The sequence below is a fragment of the Callorhinus ursinus genome, unplaced genomic scaffold (assembly GCF_003265705.2).
Source record: "Callorhinus ursinus isolate GAN/ISIS: 27379988/994484 unplaced genomic scaffold, GSC_fseal_2.0 scaffold2, whole genome shotgun sequence".
In the NCBI taxonomy this organism is placed as follows: domain Eukaryota; kingdom Metazoa; phylum Chordata; class Mammalia; order Carnivora; family Otariidae; genus Callorhinus; species Callorhinus ursinus.
In genome coordinates this window covers 107,837,779-107,853,223 of record NW_027397064.1, presented here as the reverse complement: position 1 = coordinate 107,853,223, position 15,445 = coordinate 107,837,779, and the positions used below count along the sequence as shown (strand labels likewise).

The 15,445-nt window shown below is 54.8% G+C and overlaps 1 protein-coding gene across 1 annotated transcript; it reads right to left on the bottom strand.

Annotated features, from left to right (window-relative positions):
* Window positions 1-2,700: 2,700 nt before the first annotated feature.
* On the bottom strand, window positions 2,701-12,261 carry PROC (protein C, inactivator of coagulation factors Va and VIIIa). The gene is made up of 9 exons (XM_073885439.1): window positions 12,197-12,261; window positions 10,783-10,869; window positions 9,439-9,605; window positions 8,014-8,038; window positions 7,759-7,896; window positions 7,503-7,637; window positions 5,506-5,645; window positions 4,466-4,583; window positions 2,701-3,381 (listed from the first exon to the last, which is right to left on the bottom strand). Exons 1-9 carry the CDS (start codon window positions 12,240-12,242, stop codon window positions 2,804-2,806), a joined length of 1,434 nt encoding a protein of 477 aa, XP_073741540.1. The 5' UTR covers window positions 12,243-12,261; the 3' UTR covers window positions 2,701-2,803.
* Between the last annotated feature and the right edge of the window lie 3,184 nt (window positions 12,262-15,445).

The window sequence follows — 15,445 nt, the reverse complement described above, 5'->3', positions numbered from 1 at the left end:
TCCTTTAGGTGTATAGGTTGTATATTTGAGACTTTTCTTGCTTCTTGAGTTAGGCCTATATTGCAATATACTTCCCTCATAGGACTGTTTCTTGCTGCATCCCAAATGTTTTGGACTGTCATATTTTCATTTTCATCTGCTTCAATACATTTTTTAAAAATTTCTTCTTTAATTTGCTGGTTGATTATTTGACAGAGAGAGAGACAGTGAGAGGGGGAACACAAGCAGGTGGAGTGGGAGAAGGAGAAGCAGGCTTCCCGTGGAGCAGGGAGCTTGATGCGGGGCTCGATCCCAGGACACTGGGATCATGACCTGAGCCGAAGGCAGACGCCTAATGACTGAGCCACCCAGGCGCCCCAACCCATTCATTCTTTAGCAGGATTTTCTTTAACCTCCGTGTATTTGTGGTCTTTCCAAATTTTTTCTTGTGGTTGACTTAAAGTTTCATAATGCTGTGGTTGAAAATATGCATGGTATGATCTCAATCTTTTTGTATTGTTGAAGGCTGATTTGTGACCCAGTATGTGATCTATTCTGGAGAATGTTCTGTGTGCACTTGAAAAGAATGTTTATTCTGCTGCTTTAGGATGAAATGTTCTGAATATATCTGTTAAGTCCATCTGGTCCATGCGAGTTCTCTCTTTTAATTGGTTAAGTTTAACCTAATTATATTTATTATTATTTCTATCTTATTCCATAGTTTCCATTAACTATACTTTCTTCTTGTCTCATTTTATAGTTTATGTCCATTTTGATTTACTTTTTGTATAAGGTGAGACTTAGATTGGGTTTCATTTTTTGGCCTACAGATGCCCAATGGTACCAGCTTCATGGGTTGAAAATCTGTCCTTCCTCCATTGAATTGCTTTTGCAGCTTTGTAAAAAATCAGATGGCCATAGTTGTGTGTTTGATTTATATCTAAGTACTTCATTTTCTTTAGGGTGGTTGGAAGTGGTATTGTGTTTTTAATTTTGATTTGCACATGTTCATTGCTATATAGGAATGAAATGAATATATGTGGGCTCCTTATTTATTTTTATTCTCCTTCTTTGTTTTCTGTTGAATAGATCAAGTTTTCTTGTGTGTGTTTAAAAGGTGCATGTTTGTTCTTGTTTTGTTTGCCTTTAGGACCATTTCCAGAGACTTTAAATATTTGTTTTTATAATTTTCACTAGTTTCACTAGGGAGCAGGTCAGTAGATCCCCTCATGCTGTCATACCAGAGTTTTCTCACCCATGCTAGTTAATTGTCTTTACAGGAAGCTCACCTGGTGCAAAGACATCCAGCATGCTGTCACTCTCTCAATGCATTATGTCCCACTGCAAGTGTCAGGGACGCTGGCCCAGTGCACTAAATGGGGAGGTGGTTCTAACCCTGGGCCTGACTTCCTCCCAGTTCCTACCTGTTCTATCTATGCCTTTCCCAGATCTGTTAGGAGATGAATTTGGCAGGGCCCTTCTCAGGCACACCTCTTCTCTTGTGGTTGCATGTAGATAACTCCATGGGTCCTGGTAGCTCTCTGGTCTGTAATTAGCAGCTGTGGTTCTGACAAGCTGGGTATAATCCCAAGTCAGGGCCTCCTTCACTACTGACTCACTTGTGCTATCCTTTCGGAGATTGTTGGTCTTTATTCTCATTGGTCCTGACGCTTGGAACTAGCACCTATCCAAGCAGAAATGGCCCTTAAAGACCATCTGGTCTAGTGGCTTTTAAACCCAGTCACACTTTTAAATGACCTAGGGAGTTTTTAAAATATCGATGTCTGGGTCCCCTACTCTAAATCAGTTAAACCAGAGTCTCTGAGGGTGCAACTGGAGGTAGATGTTTGTGAAAGTTCCCCAGGGGGTTCAAATGTACAGATAGGATTGAGAACCACTGCTTTCATTTAATCCCTTTATTTTACTGATGCCTATAGAAGAGAATGACTTGGCCAAGGCCACACAGAGTTAGATTACTTGTATGACTTTCAGCTAATTGTCTCAGCTTGTCTCACCTCTATCCCTTTTTATCAGGTATATCCTTACTTCTTTCTCTGTCTCACCAGTTATGCCTAGAAGGCTGGGTCAAGACAGAACTTCTTGCTTACTGCTGTTCACGATTGTGTGACATTGTCCTTAAATAGCTTCCCCAACTACACTGTAAGCTCATGCTGAGCTGAACCAACACCTTCCAAGTCTCTGGTTACTTCCTCCACTGGACTGATAATGGCCTTTATACCCAGCAGGTGCTCAACACAGCCGCCCTCCAAGAACAGTGGAGACCAGACAGGGGCACAATAGTTTGGGAGTCAGACCTAGACTTGGAATCCTGGTTCTACCACGTAAACACTCCTGAACTTTGGTTTCCTCCTCTGTAATATGAGCTCAATACCTCTCCCTTCATTGTTGGGTTTACCATAAAGCTCTGGCCTCCATATCTCTGTTTCATGTAGGCTCCTTCCAAGACCCTGGGAGGAGCTTTCACAGTTTTACAGGCACATTTTTTATTCTTTTTCGTATAGAGAGCCCCCTCCAAATGTTATCGGCCTCAGACTTCACCAAACTTGGACCTGCTCTTCCCCACCCCACAGAGTTGTTTCAGAAGTCAAATAAGATTGTGTTCATAAAGTGTGAGAAATGCAGTAGATGCTCCACAAATGTTACTTCCCTCCAGAACAGCGCAGAAAAGGGATGCAAAGACAGACAGAACTGTAGCTGGTGTGCATGTTACATGTCCCCTTTAATGTCTCAAATATTGCCGTTCAGCAATCCAGCCCCCATTCCATGAGTGGCCTCTGGGGTTCGGACACAAGCCTGAGGGATGCTAAGGTACCTGGTTCTCGGGGGAGGCCTCCTCAGCTCTAATGTGGCCGTGGATCCAGTCAAGGTAGCGGCTGACTTTAGTGTAAATGCCATAATTGTGGAGGCGCCCGCAGCCCTCGCCCCAGCTCACCAGGCCCACCAGGAACCAGGTGCCACGGAAGGATGCAACCATAGGCCCCCCACTGTCACCCTCACAGGCATCCCGTGAGTCCCCAAGGATGCCTGCGCACAGCATGTTCTCAGAGATCATGTTGTGCATGGCCTGGATGCACTCATTGTGTGGGGCCACGGGGATATTGATGAAGTTGAGGACGAATGTACGGTTTCTTTTGGTCTCGCTGCGATAGCCCCAGCCGGTCACCACGGTCTCCTGGCCCACCTGGGTGAGTTCGCGCTCTGCAAGGCCACTGTCTGGGAGGCAGATGGGCACAATGGTCTGTGAGAGGATAGCAGGCTGGGCCAGGCGGAGCAGTGCGATGTCATTGTCCGTGGTGCTTTTGCTGTAGTTGGGGTGCACGAGGATCTCCTTGATGTCCACATCCATCTCCCACCTCTCCCAGCGCCGCAGGTCATACTCCCCTGTGGGGCAGAGGAGCGGTTAGAGTGCTTCGGGGCAGCCAGTGGATCCACACCGGGAGTGGTCACTGTGTCTCCCAGGCACTGTCACTAGTGCCATAAGTCTGTGCCTCAGATCCCTGCCAGTGGTAATGGCTATGGTGTCAGTCCTAAAGGGGCCGAATGCTGGTTGGAATTCGGTACTCACTCCCAGACGGAGCAGCGAGGGCTGGCAAGTAAGCAGCAGTGGGCAGTCAGCAGGGAAGCCCAGGACACACACCAGAGCCCCAAAGGGAACGTGGAGCAACTGCAGTGGAGAGACACAACTCTCCTCTAGCAGTGCCAGCCCAAGAGCAAGGTAGTGACAAGCCATGATGGGGAAAGGGCAAGAGCAGCAAGACCCAGAGAGGACCCACAGGCTCTGCCAGGGAAGATCTGGATCACACACAGGAGACAAGATCCTCTCCAGCAAGGCTGATGGCTGCTGCAGGGGCAGGGGCAGTAGGGGGGGAGGGGAGGAGTTGGAAATCCTAAACCGAGTGCCGCGAGAGGCCACTGGCCATCGGCTGTGCTGGAGGTAATTGTAGGGAATATGAATTTGGTCATTCTCAATACATCTTCTCCTTCTTTTCTGCCTACACAGTGGGGAGAGCCCCTTCCAGAAATTGGTAGAGTGGGGCCCAGGTTTGTGGCCCTGGACTGCTCAGCTCTGTTCTCGTCAGTCTGTGCGAAGCATGGCCCTGAGGCCAGGCCATGTAGAAGCCTTGTGGGTCTCCTCACCAAGGGTGCTGGAGGTCCACACACACAGCCGGCTATGTGAGTGGGACCCCCTCACTTTGCAAACACATGTCTGTAAGCACCTGGCCACCAGATTTGAAGAGAATCCCCTACCTACCAAATACCAGGTGCCACTGTGTCTAAAATTTCACCATAAGAGTGGCTGGAGGGAGCACATAGGCCTCTTCTCCCCCAACACCTTCCATGGGACCTTAAGCAGCCTCTTGCTCAAGCACCCCAAAGACGAGGGTCCCCAAACCTGGCTAGCCTGTCTGGTGCCACCCCTCCCTGAGGCCTCTGGAGGCCCCCTCCTGCCTGCTGCAGCCCGCACCAAGCCTGACGATGAGCTTCTTCGAGTCCTCCATGCAGTGCGCCGCTGTCAGCACCCAGGAGGTGTGGATGAGCACTGCCCCGCAGGCCAGCTTCTTCTTTGAGTCCAGCAGGATCACCTGGAATGGGAGTGGGCAGTGACATCACAAGCCTACCTCTGACAACTCCAAGTCAGGGCCTGCGGCTCTCGGCACAGCCCCAGCATGGTTCTCAAGCCTGAGGCACTGGCTGCATAGCTAGGTCTTTCCTGGGTTCCCTGGTCACACAGGCATGGACTTACAGTTCTTGGCTGGCATTTTCTATTTTTGTGTGTCTTACAGAGTTGGACGGTTGGAGGGCATCTCCTTGCCTTTGCCCATGCTGTTGCTATAGTCATCCTTAGCAGCACCCAGAGAGTTCTGCTCACCCTCGGGGCTCAGGCTGGGACTCAAGTCCTCTGAGAAGCCTTTGAAGCCTGCAGGCTGTGTTGAGTATCCCCCTCAGGGTTCCATAATTCCCTATCCCACTGGCCATCCTGGCTTTGGTTCCCATTGAGCGGCTGTGTTTAGGGGCCTGACCCTCCCAGGATCTATGAGCTCCCCAAGGCCTGCCAATCCCCTGCTTATTGATTTCTGTACCCCCCCCACCCACCCAGTGCCTGGGACCAAATAAAAGTGTTAGTTCTCATGGTGAGTCTGGAGAGGTACCTCAGGGTCAACCCTCCCTCCCAGCTCTCTCCCAAGCAAAACACCTCTCCCGTTGGCAAGACCTCTGCCTAAAATGCCACCAGCAGCGCATTATCTTTCCAGCTCTTTGTTAAAACTATGACTCACCTTCCTGCACATCTGCCCCATGCCCCTGTGCTCGACCCACCCTGCCCTGACCATTACTCTCCCGTCAGGTACCCCCAGCTTTCCCTGAAACTGCTTCACCATTAGCACAGCCCCCTACCCCAAATGAAGGCAGCATTTCCTCTCTCCATCTGTGCTTCCTGACCAGGAACTCCCAGCAGGGGCTCAGTGATTCCTGACCCAACTTCTGAACAGCTGCTTCTCCTCTCACCTGCCAGGGGCTCTCTCCCCATTTGGTCTCCTTCCCATTGACGAGCCTTGGATCTACTTGGTCAGTTTGGTTTGTGTCACGTTTCAAGTGCTTGCGCTTCTTCTCCAGTCGCTTCCCTGGCTTCCCACAAGGGAACTTCACTGAAGATAGGGGGAAGCAAGTGAGTTCCTGCCAGGCACTACTCCCCAAGACTTCCCCCCCCCATCTTTGTCTACTTCCTGCCTGCAGGCTAGTTTGCTCCATTGTAGGGTTAAAGGGATAGGCGATGCTGAGGCATCCAATTCCAGTAACCTGCCAATCCCCTTGGGTTAGTGAGTCGGTCAACAAACAGTGCCACCTAATGGTAAGAGCCACACCAAGCAGCATCACTACCTATCTATGTGTCCTTGGACAGATTAAACTTCTGAGTTCAGTATACCCAGGGCTGCTGGGAGTAATCCCTGAGGGACATAAGTAAAGTCTCATGCTGGGATGCCACCAAGCTCTTAACACAGGTAAGAAATTATGGGGAGGAAGTGGTGGGCATTCCTGGAGAGCCCCCAAAGTAGCTCTGAGCACGGTCGTGAGGTCCTCTGCCAAGAGGAGAGAGCACAGGACAGAGAACTGAGGGCCGGGAGGGCTTCCAGCATCTGCTCATGATGGACCATGCATGCACAGTTGAGAGCTTTAGACTTGTTGTAGGAGCGGTGGGCAACCATCAGCAGGGGAATTGCATAGTAGCAGAGAATAGAGACAGACAACAGCAACAAAACTGCAGAAGCTGGACATGGTAACTGACTTGGCTGAGTGAGAAAGCGAAAACCTCAGCCAGTAATAGGGGATTCCAGCAGCAGACTGCTTTTATTACAGAACCCCCTGGAAGCCTCAGTGCTTCTGAAGGACACACTGCAGGTTGAGACTACAGACAGGAATGCTGAGTTTGGAAGTGAAACTGCTAGAGCCCTAGACCTCTGTCCCTGGCCCCAGTGGCTTGACTCTCCTCTCTCAGCCCTGCAAAAGACCACAGGTGTCTTCTCTGCACAGGGTGAACCAGAGACTGTGATCTGGGGCTCCAGCCACAGGAAAGAGTGACATCCAAGGCTGACCAGAAGGAGTCACGCAGGTATCTGCAGACTGGGCAGACGCCAGCTCCTCTTCCCTACTCTGCTCCAGGGGGCTGGAAGGCAGGCTGTGCCCACTCTAACATGAACCTGGAGGATTCCTCTCAGGACATGGCCTAGAGACCTGAGGAGCTGGGCAGTAGGGGTTCTGCCAGTGACCTGGGCCTTCCAAGAAGGAAAGCCCCCAGGCCAGCTGTTTCACAGGCATTTCCTTGTAAGTTCCTGTGAATCTCTATTTCAAAATAAAAAGTTAGACATTTCTTCCCAGTAAAAGGGTCAGAATATAACATTGTGGAAGGTTCCCTGGAAAAAGAACACGAAGTCAAAGCGATGGAAAACAGAAATGATAATAAACCTAGAGGGGCAATCCTGAGGAAAGAGATCTGAGTAACAGGAGGTCCAGGAGGCGAGAATACAGACAGCAGGGGGAGGATATCAAAGAAAAAACTAAGGAAACGTGCCTGAGGCAGTAGATAGGAATTTCCACATGAAAAGGGTCCATCAAGGGCCTTGTACAGCAAATGACAAAAGACCCACACTGAGGAGCAACCTGCTGAAATTCATGATAAGAGTTGTAAAATTCTCACTTCCTAGGACACATACAAAGTTGATAAAAATTAAAATGTATAAGAAGGAAAATAGAAAAGAAGGCAGACTCATGGTTCCTGTCTCTCCTCAGAGAAGCCAGAGGTAAAAGAGGAAATGGGATGCCAGGCTGGACAGGGTGTCTTCAGAAAATAAAGCCATCCAAGGTAGATGGAGGAAGATGCTGGAGGCCTGGCCCCCTACACCCGCTCAGAGTTTGGGAGATGAGCTACCTGGCGGCCCGCCTCCTCGCCCCCTCCCTGGGAGCGTCCCGGTGCCGCCCCCACCCCCGGGATGGGCGGGGCGGCTCACCTGTGGGCTCGCACTGCAGGTGGTCGTCCCCCAGCCTGTAGCCCGGCGCGCAGCTGCAGCGGCGCCCGCCCTCCTCCTCCAGGCAGTGGTGCGCGCAGCCGCCGTTGTCCACCGAGCAGTTGAAGTAGCTCACCTCTGGGCGGACCAGGGACGAGGCGCGGGGAGCGCACGGTGGCGCGGCGCGTCCCGGCCCCCGCCCTGGCCCCCGGGGTCCCCGCCGCCCCCGCCCCCCCCCCTCCGCGGCCGGCCCTCTCACCGTGCCGGCAGAAGCGACCCTCCCAGCCGCGGCCGCAGTAGCAGCGGAAGGCGCTGATGCCGTCGATGCACGTGCCGTGCCCGCAACACGGCCTGTCGCACGGGTGTCCCGGGGGTAGGGCCGCGCACTGGTCCCCGTCTGCGACATGGGAGGAGGGGCGTCATTGGTGCCACCAGCCCCCTCCCCGTCCCTGCAGCGGCCCAAAGAACCCGAGGGGGTAGGGGCACCGCAGCCTGGGATCTAGAGCGCACTCACCGATGTACTTGGACCAGTAGGTCAGCTGTGGAGAAAAGGGGCAGGGTCAGAGGCCATCAGCCCATGTATACGTATATGGGGAGCCCACGGGGTGCCTCCTGAGTCTGGCCCACGTGGGGCAGGGGAGGGAAGGGCTTCTGGACTAAGAGGGGTCTACCCCTGCTTGTTGCCAGCCGCTGGTACAACTGCACTCTGAGCAGGGCCACAGTCCTCCTTGCCCCCTGCTGCCCATCTCCACCCCACATCCCAGGCACCACCACCCCCAATGCAGCTGGAAGCTTGCTGTCTGGACCGTCTGTGACCACAAGGGCCTTTACACAGGAAGGGACCCAAATCTCCCACCCAGCTGCTCTGCCTCCTTCCAGCCTCCATCACTCCTTTAGGCTTCTCTGGACCTCTCATGGATGTGATCTTTCCCTGAGCCATGTTCTCAAAGTGGAGACCTTGTTGGTTAGACACTGATTGCTGATTTAGAAGGTCTGCTTGTCCAGCTGAGGCCCTGCTGCTGCTGCTGGTCTGGGACCATCCAGCCTGATGGTCCCTTTGGCAGCGGCTCTGCCCTGCTGGGCCTGGGAGAACTTAGGGTAAGGTGCTCAGATTGTGGCTGCAGAAAGTCCTTTGGGCATAGGTTGAGGAGCACATTTGGGAAAAGAGGCAGTGGGTATCTAGGCAAGTAGGTAAACCAGAGTTCCCCCCTTAGCCTTGGAAGGAAGGGCATCCCTATAGACAGCTTAGAAGGGGACCCCAGGTAGCAGCACAACTTCTGGTCCTAGTAGCTCAAGTAAGCCCTTGGGGATGGAGTGGGTCTGAGCCTTCTATCAGATAGCCACCTCCTTTACCAGTCCATCCTTCCACCTCAGCACGGCCACCACGGGGCCCTGGGAGCCAGAGAGGACAAGAACTCTTCCCTCTGATTCCCTGAGCAATCAGATTGTGCCTCTTGAGAATTTGAACTGAGGCACAGAGGGAGTGTATGTAGATAGACATCAGGGAGTCTTGGGTCATACATCCCCTGACCGGCAGGTGTGTGGCTGGAAGCAGAGAGGGTGGCATTTTGGTCACAGAGAACAGGGGCAGGCAGTAGTGGTCAGTTGTGGGCCGAGGACGGGCTGAACTTCCTCCAGTGGGGTTGTTGGGAATCCCAGCTTCCCCAAACTCCCTATTCCTGGAGCTAATTACAGAGTTCTGTTCCTTGCAGGCACATGTGCCCTGACCAAGACCGTAGGGCCAGTGTCCTCTTCATTCCACTCATACACCCCCCCCCACCCCTGAGCAAGCTGGATGGAGAAGGGGCTGGTGCCCATTGCCTCCCCGGACTCCTAAGAGGGCCTCAGCAGTGGGGCCCCAGCTTGCTCCTCCAGACCCCTGCTGGCCACCAAGCCTGCCCCTGAGGCTCATCCTCTGCACCCAGCCAGTTGGCCTTACTGTGTCATCCACATTTTGGAAAATCTCCTGGGCCTCCTCGAAGTCACAGATCTCCTCTACGCACTCCCGCTCCAGGCTGCCTGCCCGGATCTCCTCTAGGAAGGAGTTGGCACGCTTGCGGATCCGCAGAACCTGGTGGGCCCTCTTGCTGCTGGAGAACACTGAGTCTGGTTGGAGGGGAGGGGAGGCTCATTGGGGGGAGGGGTCTGGGGTGGGGGCCACTCTGTGGTGAGTCCCAGAAGATATTTTTGTCTTGGGCCCTCAGGCCTTAAAGCTCCCCTGCTCCTCTGCTCTCTTCCTCCACACACAGCAGATGGCCAGCCTTGGAGGACAGGAGACTTGGCCATTCAGAGTACATGCGCTGGACAGCCAGCCCTCCCTTTGGACCCAGCCTGACCTCTGTGTGACCTTGAGCCAGTGCCTTTGCCTCTCTAAACTTCAGTTTCTTCGCGCAACCCTGAGGATGAGATAATGGTGTCAAGCAGCGCAGTGTCTGACCTAGGAATGAGCACCCAGGGACGCATGTTGGCTGTATGTTGTGGTTATTACCAGGCCTGCAAAGTTCACTGTCTCGTCGTTCTCCAGTGCCCCTGTGCAACCCTGTCTTGCCGCTGTCCCGCCTCCCTCCGCTCCCCTCCTTGGCCTCCCCTGAGTGAAGCATTTCCCCTGCCTTCCCCTCTGGCGGGCAGACCAGGAGGACGGCAGACCTGTCTCAAAGCTCAAGAAGCCCAAGAAGAGGCTCAAATGCCAGCAGCAGCTGGTGTGCCTCCAGGAGACTCGGGGCGGGGGGGGGGGGGGGGGGGGGGGGGGGGGGGGGGGCCCTGCTGGAAGATACTGGCAGCTTATTCCCCCTCAGACCTCCCAGGCACCCTGGCTTCCTCCTGTTGGGTGGTGGTGTTGGGGGGGGGAGGCAGCAAGGGAGGGGTGGAGCAGGGCAGTCCCTGAACTCGAGCCTTGGAGGATAGGCTGCCCTGCGGTGGTGGTGTGGGTGCTGGCCAGGCCCAGCTTTGGCAGTTAAGGGACTGGGTGGGTGGAGGGGAAAGGCCTAGGGGACTGTGTGGCGTACTCCCAGACTGGAGGAAGGAGCTTCAGGACATGTCTCACCCCACCCGGGGCTCCTTGTGGTCACCACAGTACTGTGCCGTCACAGTCCCCCCGCCCCTGCCCAGCGGGGGCAGCTGCTGGATTCCAACAGGGGATTGTCAGGCAGTTCCTCCCCACGGTGCCTCTCATGTCACGCTGAGGCTCAGAAGAGATGTTGCACGGGGTGGGGGCCTTGTGCAGCACCAGAAGGGGCCTCGTGAGGACCCCGAGGGCCCCAGGGAAGGGGGACGGTGGCCTTACCAGGAGGAACTGGTGTGCCGGAAGTTCCCCAGATGGTCACCAACAGTAAGAGGCTTGCGAGCTGCCACATTCTGGAGTTGCTGCCACCTGTCTGAGGAGGACTTCTGAGCTTCCAGCAGCCCCCACCGGCCCCTACTCTGCCTGCCGCCCCGGTGCCAGATGGGAGCTGATTGCAAGGGCTGGGCCTGGGGCTCCCTGTTCACTAGACGGACAGCCACTGGTGCCTCAGTGTCCTTGCCTGTGTGGGGCTAGGATCACAGCAGCTGCCCAGCATCGGAGGGCTGAAGAGGAAAAGTGGAAAGGGCACAGAGTCCTGGGGAAGATCAAAGGGGACTCAGCACAAAAGGGCCATGGCAGGTGTCCTCTCTTGCCCTGTTCTTTGAGGGTCAGGGGGTGGTGCCTTTGCTGATCTAATGGCCAGGCTGAGAGGCATAACTAACATTTATCGGACATTCATGGCATTTTTCAAGCAATTTATACATGGTTCAGAAGGCAGGACACCAAAGTCAGACCACTTGGTGCAAATCCCAGCTCTGGGACAGCAACACTGGGCAAGATACCTAACTGTTCCATGCCTCAGTTTCCTGGTTAGGAAAACTGTGTTTCTGCCTTATAGGGTTATTGTGAGAATTAGATGAGTTAACCCACATAATGCTCTTAAGACAAGGTTTGTATACAGCAAATGCTCAGGAAATATTAGCTTTTATTATCTCAGTTAAAACTCATAACGTCCACGAGGGAGGTATTAATGTCATCACCCCATTTCATAGAGGGTGGTCACATTGAAGCTTAGAGGAGGGAAATAGCTTATTGAAAACCCACAACCAGGATGTGATAGAGCCAGGACCCGAGCCCAGGCCTATGTGGCTCCAGGCCTGGAATCTTAACCCCTGCCCCAAACTACCGGGTGCCCCACAAAGCCCCAGAAGTAACCCTGCTGGCTGGAAACTGAGGAGCGAGCCCTCCACTGCCTCCAAGCCCGAGGGCTAGGCCTGCCTGCCCCACCTGCAAACTCCCCTACTCCATCTGACATCACTTTCCGTCTTCACTGACTCCCCCGGAGACTGTTTCTGACATTTGTTTAAATCAGACACCCTAGGTTTAGAGGTGGGGGTGAGGTGGGGAGAATGGGGAGTCCTGGGCTCCAAGCTGCCCCTGAAGATGTCCCTTGGCCCTGGCAGCCCTCAGACCACTTCCACTTGCCTCCAAGGCTGGGAAGAAGGCCCCTGGGGACTGTGGCACCCAGGCCTGAGGAATGTCAGCCGGCGTCCTGGCCCGGCCCGTGGCAGAGCCCTGATGTCCCATTAGCCCAAGCTCTAGCCAGCCTCTAGAACCCTGGCTGGAGGATTCGACCTTCACATCTGCTCATCCCTCCTCCATCCCCTGTCACAGACCTGCCATGAAGGGGACTTACTGGGGTGGGCCAGGGAGAAACTGCAGGGTTGCCGTCCCGCCGCCATGACAGCCTGAACCGGGCGTGAGTTAATCCATAACCTCAAATATTTGCTTGACCCTCGGTGCTGAGGCCTCCCCCTCCACAGATAAACAAACAGGCTCCCAGGTCCGGACAGCCCTGTTTGCCCAAAGCCCACCTTTGTCCCCCAGTTGGTGCCATCCAGGAGGGAGGGTGGGGAGGGATGGGCGACTGTCAAACCGTCTACAGATAAGGTCCCATTTTGGCCTCAAAGGTGGTTGGCTGAAGGAGGGACATTGTGTCTTTGTGGCAGATGGGGACATTTTTACCCAGAGATATTGCAGTTTTCCCCAGATCAGCTCAACTGGTAATGATTCCATATTTCACCAAACCTAGGATGCCATTAATTATAAGATGCACCTATTTTATGTGGTAGTAACACTGTCAATTACACAGGGACGCAATGTCCTGATTCCCAATTTTCCTGATGAAAAGATACCCCTTTCAGAGTCCCTTCCATGTGCATGTTGGCCACTCAGCTCGACCCTCGGCTCCAGTAGCTCCTGTAGCTGCCCGCACAAGGGCACGTGGCTACTCCCATAATCTCTACCTTGCAGATGAGGACCCTCAGAAATCTCTTATTAGCTGCCCAAATTCACCAAGCTGCGAAGTGGTCAGGCTGGCGTCGACTCAGGTCTTCCTGGCACCTCTTGGTCACCTTTGCAAACAAGTGAGAAAAACAAACTGGGTTCTGGAAAGGCTGCTGTCAGTCCGTGGCTGGGACGCTGGGAAAGAGAAGGGCAGAAGTACAAGGTCCAGGTTGAAGCCTTGGCGCCAGTCCTTAAGTCTGTCGACATTTATTTGGCATCTCGAGTTCCGTACCTGCTGTGAGGGCTTGACCACGCCCCTCAAAGTCCGAGCACCTTCAGGGGTCATGTGACCCTGTCCTGCTGGCCTCCAGGCGTGCCCAGGAAAGTCGCCTGACCCAGGGGTCAATCCAGTTCTCTACCCCAGCCCTCAGGAGTAGGGCCTCGGAGCCCTCGTTCCACTGTGAGCCCTGGACTAGGGAGATTCTGAAGCCCAGAGCCCGGGCATCCATGTTTGGGCCCAAAGCAGAGGAAACTGAGGAGGAGGAAGACACAGACGCAGGAGAGAGGCTGAGACAGGAGACCTTGGACACTCAGGAGTGGGAGGGAGCAGCAGGGGCAGGTCCCTACCTGCCAGGGTGGGTACATCCTGGCTCTGGGCTCATGAGAAGGAGTAGCCACTTGCCCTTGTGCGGGCAGCTACAGGAGCTACTGGAGCCGAGGGTCGAGGGTCGAGCTGAGTGGCCAGCACGCACATGGCAGGGACCCTGAAAGGGGTATCTTTTCATCATGAAAATTGGAAATCGGGACATTGCGTCCCTGCCCTCCTAGGAAACCCCCTCTTTCCTTAAGTTCCCTTAAATTGACTGGGGCAGATTGCGTTCCGTAGGACAGGCCTGCAGCCGCCGGAGAAGGCAAGAGGAGCAGGGAGAAGGGACGTCAGCACAAGCTGGGGTGGCCAGGGAAGGCTGCCAGGGTGAGGTGGAGCTTCGGCTGGAGGTCCCAGGGCAGGCAGGACCCAGGAATAGAGGAAGGGCCCTGAGGAGGGGAGGGAGGGGAGGCACAGGAGATCCAGAGCAGGGAAGCAGCGGGGAGGGGTGGGAGAGAGGGGGAGGAGGAGATAATGGAGTTTGGAGTGCAGCCTGGGGCAAGTGGGGCACCAGGGGCTGTCTTGCGAAGGGCTGTGGCAGCCGCCTTGGGAAGGGGACATGCGGTCCTCGCAGGTCAGGCAGGAAGCACGGAGTCCATGGGCTTGGCCACACAAGTGGGGCAGCTCGGCCTCCACGGACCTTGTAAATGCCTCCGGCGCCCACGTTCTTGCTCTAGGTGGCCTCCCTGTGAGTAGCAGCAGCAGATGCCGTCCTGGGCTCTCCTCACTCCCACTTACTTCCCACTGCCCCCTTCGCCAGGCTCGCTGGGTGTTCCCTGGGGCTCCTTCCTCCTTGCCGTCCCCCCCCAGGCTCCTCACCTGCCACCTGCCACCTGCCCCCCAGCTGGCAGCAGCGATCGGTTCCACGGGACATCTAAGTAGGGTCCACACACTGATCCTGAACGTGGATGAGGGACTGTGCCTGAGGCACCCACATCCAAGTCAGCCCAGACGCCCAAAGCACTGGCAGCCAGAAGAGCCAGGGCAGCTGCAGGGGGAGAGGTGATCAGTGTGGGGGTCTGCCCAGGCCTTGAAGGCTGCCCGGAGGGAGGGGGGGCAGGAGGGTTCCTCTTGCAGAGTGCTTCATGCTTGCTGGCGGCTGGGGCCCCGCAGCAGGGGTGCCTTCCTCAGGCCTCCTCGTTGGCTGGCAGCGCAGGGAGCCCAAGTCACCTCCCTGAAGCAGGGAGGCTGCCCCCCACCAGCTGCTCCCCAAGTTTGTGCTGGCTGAACAGCTGCCATCCCCTGGGAGAGTGCTGCCAGGAATCCAGGTGTCTGTGCTCACTGGCAACAGGTTCCAGTGGGGGCCACTGCTCTGGTCCCCGGGAGGGTCCGGGCTGCCCTTCCGAGGGGCGGCCTCGCCTGGTTTGGCCACTGCTCATTTGCCTTGTCTGACGCTGGGGTTTCCTTCCCAGATGTGAGTCACCCCTGTTGGGCCTGAATTCGGTCAGGCCCACTCTCCTGATGCCAGAGCAGGACTTTGGCGTCACAGCTAGCCGTGATTCAGAGAGCGGAAGGACGTGTGTGTCCAGGGAACAGACTGCATTTGTGAGGACGTGAGCAGACAACTAAGAAGCAAAGGTGTGGGGTTCGGGGTGGAGGGGGAGAGGAGTTTGGGGGGAGGGCTGCAGAAAGAAAGCCAAAACTAGGAGATGGCATCGAGCAGTGGGGTATTCAAAAACCTCATCTTTGGTGCCAGGCTCACACAGGTTTATTGTTTTTTAATTAATTAATTTATTTTTAAGATTTTATTTATTTATTTGAGAAAGAGAGAGGGAGAGCACCAGCAGAGTGAGAAGCAGACTCCCTGCTGAGCAGGGAGCCTGATTGGGGGGGGGGGGGCCTCAATCCCAGGATCCTGGGATCATGACCTGAGCCAAAGACAGATGCTCAACCAACTGAGCTACCCAAGCGCCCCCTCACACAGGTTTAAACTTCAACTTTGTTCCTTCCCTCAGCCTCAATTTCCACATCTGTAAAATGAGGCCAATAATAGTGTGCACCCCAGGTGGTTGT

What these genes read in the sequence shown, in the direction of transcription:
- PROC (XM_073885439.1), bottom strand. Translation starts at nt 12,242, where the DNA reads ATGGCGGCGGGACGGCAACCCTGCAGTTTCTCCCTGGCCCACCCCA. An exon ending in CGGCACACCAGTTCCTCCTG is followed by an intron (nt 9,606 to 10,782) that starts GTAAGGCCACCG and finishes CCCTCCAACCAG; the next exon opens with ACTCAGTGTTCTCCAGCAGC. An exon ending in CCTGCAGTGCGAGCCCACAG is followed by an intron (nt 5,646 to 7,502) that starts GTGAGCCGCCCC and finishes CCCTATCTTCAG; the next exon opens with TGAAGTTCCCTTGTGGGAAG.